At 57.7% G+C, this 6,157-nt stretch overlaps 1 protein-coding gene across 1 annotated transcript in view; it reads left to right on the forward strand.

Annotated features, from left to right (window-relative positions):
- Positions 1-6,151, forward strand: part of LMAN2L (lectin, mannose-binding 2-like) — an 11,203-nt gene extending 5,052 nt beyond the window's left edge. The window contains exons 5-9 of the mRNA XM_014961798.1: positions 419-451; positions 806-967; positions 1,052-1,166; positions 3,781-3,900; positions 5,066-6,151. Of these exons, the coding sequence (XP_014817284.1) occupies positions 419-451; positions 806-967; positions 1,052-1,166; positions 3,781-3,900; positions 5,066-5,208 (573 nt within the window). The 3' untranslated portion in view covers positions 5,209-6,151. The remainder of the gene's footprint in view (positions 1-418; positions 452-805; positions 968-1,051; positions 1,167-3,780; positions 3,901-5,065) is intronic.
- Positions 6,152-6,157: the final 6 nt, after the last annotated feature.

A 6,157-nucleotide genomic window follows, 5' to 3' on the forward strand; every position in this document is an offset into this window, starting at 1 on the left:
TCCACCAGCACCCCCAAGTCCCTTTCCTCAGGGCTGCTTTCCAATCCCTCACCCCCCAGGCTGTACTGATGGTGAGGATTGTTCCGGCCCAGGTGCAGAACCTTGCATTTGCTCTTGTTGAACCTCATGAGGTTCACCTGGGCCCAGGTGTCCCGTTGGGGCGCTGCCTTTAGTGGGAATGAGCTTCTGTGTGATGAGGAGGAGAAACTCCATCTGGTTTTTGGCCAAAGGGGCCGTTTCTGAGCTGTGTCCCCCAGGATTCGGCACTCAACACCCCAACCCCTCTCTGCTTTAGTCTCTGGTAACACCCTGAGCTCTCCAGGGAGGACGTTTCCAGGTGAATACTAACTCTGGTCTGTGACTGTCTCGCTTCTGTGCTCTCTTCTCTTGCTTTGTGCTAACCCTGGAACTTGGGCAGGCTCAGAAGAGGAGGTACAGCCCGGGAAACCAGGTACTGCCCTTGCTCACCTACCCCTTCCCAAGCTGTGTAGGGTTTCTCCTTGGCTTATGGTGGAGGAATTCCCTTCTCTGAGCTCTGGAGATCCCTGTGTGAGCTCTGGAGATCCCTGTGTGAGCCAAGGGACTGCATGGAAACCCACACTCCTCCATCCTGGAGCTGTGGCTGAGCCTGAGGAAAGCTGGGGGATGAAGTGGGATCTCAACCCATATCTCGTTGAGATGGATTTTGTTGGAGGGTGAAGGAGTTTGGGGTCCACAGGGCTGTTGCAGCTCTAGATCCTGGAGCCGTGGGTGGTGGGGTAAGAGCAGAAACTCACCCCCAACTTTTTTTTCAACCCCCTCACAGCGTGTTTTCCCCTACATCTCGGCCATGGTCAACAACGGTTCCCTCACCTACGACCACGACCGGGACGGGAGGCCCACGGAGCTGGGGGGCTGCACGGCCATGGTGCGCAACCTCAACCATGACACCTTCCTGGTCATCCGCTACGTCAAGAGGAGGCTGACGGTGAGCCCTTCCTCCCTGGGGGCTGAGCAAGTGGTGGGTCAACCCTGGGTTGGGGGGGCTAAACCATCTTCTTTTTTCCTCCAGGTGTTGATCGATATCGACGGCAAACACGAGTGGAGGGACTGCATTGACGTGCCAGGCGTGCGCTTGCCCCGCGGGTACTACTTTGGGACCTCTTCTGTCGCCGGGGACCTCTCGGGTAGGGCCCCAGAGGGGCTTGTTTTCCAAGCTTTGGTAGCTCCTGAGCCGCTTTGAGTGTCTGGAGGTACCTGCTGGGGCTTTTGGATCCCCTTGCCCTGTGGGTCCTACTTTGGGACTTCTTCTGTCACCGGGGACCTCTCAGGTATGGCCCCAGGGGGTCTTGTTTTCCAAGCTCTGGTAGCTCCTGAGCAGCTTTGAGTGTCTGGAGGTACCTGCTGGGGCTTTTGGATCCCCTTGCCCTGTGGGTCCTACTTTGGGACTTCTTCTGTCACCGGGGACCTCTCAGGTATGGCCCCAGGGGGTCTTGTTTTCCAAGCTCTGGTAGCTCCTGAGCAGCTTTGAGTGTCTGGAGGTACCTGCTGGGGCTTTTGGATCCCCTTGCCCTGTGGGTCCTACTTTGGGACTTCTTCTGTCACCGGGGACCTCTCAGGTATGGCCCCAGGGGGTCTTGTTTTCCAAGCTCTGGTAGCTCCTGAGCAGCTTTGAGTGTCTGGAGGTACCTGCTGGGGCTTTTGGATCCCCTTGCCCTGTGGGTCCTACTTTGGGACTTCTTCTGTCACCGGGGACCTCTCAGGTATGGCCCCAGGGGGTCTTGTTTTCCAAGCTCTGGTAGCTCCTGAGCAGCTTTGAGTGTCTGGAGGTACCTGCTGGGGCTTTTGGATCCCCTTGCCCTGTGGGTCCTACTTTGGGACTTCTTCTGTCACCGGGGACCTCTCAGGTATGGCCCCAGGGGGTCTTGTTTTCCAAGCTCTGGTAGCTCCTGAGCAGCTTTGAGTGTCTGGAGGTACCTGCTGGGGCTTTTGGATCCCCTTGCCCTGTGGGTCCTACTTTGGGACTTCTTCTGTCACCGGGGACCTCTCAGGTATGGCCCCAGGGGGTCTTGTTTTCCAAGCTCTGGTAGCTCCTGAGCAGCTTTGAGTGTCTGGAGGTACCTGCTGGGGCTTTTGGATCCCCTTGCCCTGTGGGTCCTACTTTGGGACTTCTTCTGTCACCGGGGACCTCTCAGGTATGGCCCCAGGGGGTCTTGTTTTCCAAGCTCTGGTAGCTCCTGAGCAGCTTTGAGTGTCTGGAGGTACCTGCTGGGGCTTTTGGATCCCCTTGCCCTGTGGGTCCTACTTTGGGACTTCTTCTGTCACCGGGGACCTCTCAGGTATGGCCCCAGGGGGTCTTGTTTTCCAAGCTCTGGTAGCTCCTGAGCAGCTTTGAGTGTCTGGAGGTACCTGCTGGGGCTTTTGGATCCCCTTGCCCTGTGGGTCCTACTTTGGGACTTCTTCTGTCACCGGGGACCTCTCAGGTATGGCCCCAGGGGGTCTTGTTTTCCAAGCTCTGGTAGCTCCTGAGCAGCTTTGAGTGTCTGGAGGTACCTGCTGGGGCTTTTGGATCCCCTTGCCCTGTGGGTCCTACTTTGGGACTTCTTCTGTCACCGGGGACCTCTCAGGTATGGCCCCAGGGGGTCTTGTTTTCCAAGCTCTGGTAGCTCCTGAGCAGCTTTGAGTGTCTGGAGGTACCTGCTGGGGCTTTTGGAACCCCTTGAGGAACCTTTCCGTGCTTTGAGCACCCTTTAGCTGCGAGCGGGAGCCTTGGTTTTTGTCTCACAGCAACTCCCAAGGAGCCCAAAGCCCCGTTTGGGCACGTTGTTTCCCTGAGGGCTTTGTCAAAGTGGCTCTTCCTGCTTTCCTTGAGCTCCTGGTGTGGCCACAGCCCGACCTCAACCCGTTCCTCTTCATGACCCAGCGGTGAAGCGGCTCTGCCGGCTCAGCCGGAGGCTCTGTCTTCAAAACATGTGCCTTGGGAGGAGTAAAAACAGGATGAGCACTGAAAAAACACCTCTCCTGTGCAAACCCATGGTGTCTGGGTTGTCCCTGAGGGCAACGTTGGGAAGAATTACCCTCTGGAGACACCCCGGGCGTTACAGCCAAGCCCTGGTCTTCACTCCTGATCCCAAACTCCATTTTTGGGGTGCACCTGGGTGTATTTTGCTTGTCCATCGGGGTTTGCCAAGAGCTAAATCCCAGCCGCCTTCTTCAACCTCATTCTTCTCCCCCCGAGGTGCCCTCAGCCCTGACCTGACCCTGCTGTGCCTCTTTCCTCAGGTTTTAAGCCCAATTTGAGTTCTGCCTCCACAAAAGCTCATTGGTGGCCAGTGTCTGGGCTCATTGTTGGCTCCAACAAAAGTTCCTTTTCTCTCTCTCTGGTTTTATTTTCCCCCGGGGGGCTCACAGAGCTCCCCTTCTCCCACCAATAACTCCATCCCAAGCCAAGGGCCGCGTGAGGCCGGTGTGAACACATTCCCTTCGGGTTTTAAGTCAGATGATCTCCCATTCTGGGAGCTCTTTGGGTGCTTTTTTTTTCCACTTTTAAGTAGCTTAAAAGGTTTCTGTTGGCAGAGGGTCCTGCTCTGGGGCTGAGTGTGTCCCCCTTTGAGAAGGGAGAACTTTGTCTTTGCCATCCCTGCAGCACTTGGGTCCCCTGGCCGGAGACGTGTTTACGGGTGACACCTCAGATCATCAGTTTCGAGACCATCGGTTGGACTCGATGATCTCAAAGGTCCTTTCCAACCATGAATATTCTGTCATCTGTGATCTCAGGACGTGTTTCTTCTCTACTTCCAGACAACCATGACATCATTTCTCTGAAGCTTTACCAGCTGACGGTGGAGCGGACGCCGGAGGAGGAGAAGCGGGACAGAGAGGTCTATCTCCCCGTGGTGGACAACCTGAAGCTGCCGGGAAGTGAGTAGGAGCTACCAACCTTTAGGGGAGACCTGCAGAGTTGGGGAGCAGAAACCACATCATCTCACCAGCAAACCAGCTGAGAGCTTTGGGGAGCCAAACCCTGGGCTGGTGTGAGGCTGGTTGTGGTGTGGGGCAGTGACACCCCCTCTGTGCAGGGAGATCTCAGCCCAGGGTCTCCTGGGGGGCATCAGGAAGAACGTGGTCAGCAGGTGGAGGGAGGTCATCCTGCCCCTCTGCTCTGCCCTGGGGAGGCCCCATCTGGAGCACTGGGACCAGTTGTGGGCTCCCCAGTTCCAGAAGGACAGGGAACTGCTGGGGAGGGGACAGCAGAGGCTACAAAGATGATGAGGGGAGGAGAACATCTCTATGATGAGGAAGGGCTGAGGGACCTGGGGCTGTTCAGCTGGAGAAGAGCAGACTGAGAGGGGATCATCAGCAAACCAGCTGAGAGCTTTGGGGAGCCAAACCCTGGGGTGGTGTGAGGCTGGTTGTGGTGTGGGGCGGTGACACCCCCTCTGTGCAGGGAGATCTCAGCCCAGGGTCTCCTGGGGGGCATCAGGAAGAACGTGGTCAGCAGGTGGAGGGAGGTCATCCTGCCCCTCTGCTCTGCCCTGGGGAGGCCCCATCTGGAGCACTGGGACCAGTTGTGGGCTCCCCAGTTCCAGAAGGACAGGGAACTGCTGGGGAGGGGACAGCAGAGGCTACAAAGATGATGAGGGGAGGAGAACATCTCTATGATGAGGAAGGGCTGAGGGACCTGGGGCTGTTCAGCTGGAGAAGAGCAGACTGAGAGGGGATCTCATGGATGCTGAGCAAGAGCTAAAGGGAGGGGGGCAAGAGGATGGGGCCAGACTCTTCTCAGTGGTGCCCGGGGACAGGACAAGGGGTGATGGGCACAAACTGGGACATGAAAAATAAGGAAAATGTCACTTTGAGGATGGCAGAACCTTGGAAGAGGCTGCCCAGAGAGAGGGTGTGGGGTCTCCTTCTCTGGAGATATTCCAAACCCCACCTGGACACGTTCCTGTGCGACCTGCTCTGGGTGGACCTGCTTTGGGAAGGGGTTGGACTGGGTGATCTCCAGAGGTCCCTTCCACCTTCTACCAGGCTGGGACACTGTGATTTGGGTCTCACACTCTGTTTTTCTTCCTCTCTCACTCAGTGGAGGCGCCGCTGGAGCCCATGAGCGGCCTGGCTCTCTTCTTAATCGTCTTCTTCTCCCTCGTTGCCCTCGTTTTCGCCATCGTCATCGGAGTCATCATCTACAACAAGTGGCAGGAGCAGAGCAGGAAACACTTCTATTGACTGGGGAACCCCCCTGCCCTTGACCCGGGGTGGCCCAGTGCTAGTCCTTACTAGCCACGGCCCGACTCCCACCCATCCCAGACTGGCCAGAGCTCTTGGGGGCTCTCGGTGATGGACTGACCCTCACGGCAGGGACCCTGGTGTTCCCCTGAAATCCCCAGTTGGGGGGGGAATGGCTGCAGTTTCTTACTGGGCTCCACAACTCCCAGTTGGGACCCCCCCAGCGTGGGGTGGGACGGACGGACGGGGAGCCCGGTGCCGCGGGGACGGATGGACGGACCAGAAGGAGCTTTGCTTTGTGAGTCCTTCAGGAGGAGAAGGTGGCCGTGCCGTGGGGTGCAGGTGACACTGAGCCATCTCCCTGCCCCCCCGGGCAACCCCAGCACCGGCAGGATTTGCCACGGGGGCTGTGAAATCCCAGTGGAGAAGGGACCTTGCTGACCCCCCCCTGCTCTCCTCACCGGACTCCACAGCGGTACCGTTTTACCCTCACAACCCCTTGTCTCCAGCAGTTTCATTTCCAGGAGGGATTTTCCAAGCTTTCCATCACCTGGTTTTGGAGACGGGATGGTTTTTCTCTGGAATTTGAATTTCCATCCCCCGAGCTTCAGTGTTTTGGGGCAGAGGATGCTCGTGATTTTTTTTGGTGGTTTTTTTTTTCTTTTTTTTCCCCCAGCGGTGAGGCAGGTTGAGCCCTGCCTGCCTTGCCGGGCTCCCCAAAGCTTTGGGGACCATCCTGTCCCCTTGGTGGGGGGGGACACCCCCCTCCTCAATTCGGGGTGTCGTGCTGCCTTCCCCCATTCCAACAACAACTTGCTGCTGCCTTTTGGGGTCCAGCCCCTCTCCCCACTCCCCTAGGGCTGAGCATGCCCCCCCTGTCCTGCCCCCCTGCCCTTTGCATGTCGTGTCGTGGCTTCTGGCAATTTGTGGGTGTCCCCCCCTGCCCCCC

The sequence above is a fragment of the Calidris pugnax genome, unplaced genomic scaffold, assembly GCF_001431845.1.
Source record: "Calidris pugnax isolate Ruff unplaced genomic scaffold, ASM143184v1 scaffold778, whole genome shotgun sequence".
NCBI classification, from domain to species: Eukaryota; Metazoa; Chordata; class Aves; order Charadriiformes; family Scolopacidae; genus Calidris; species Calidris pugnax.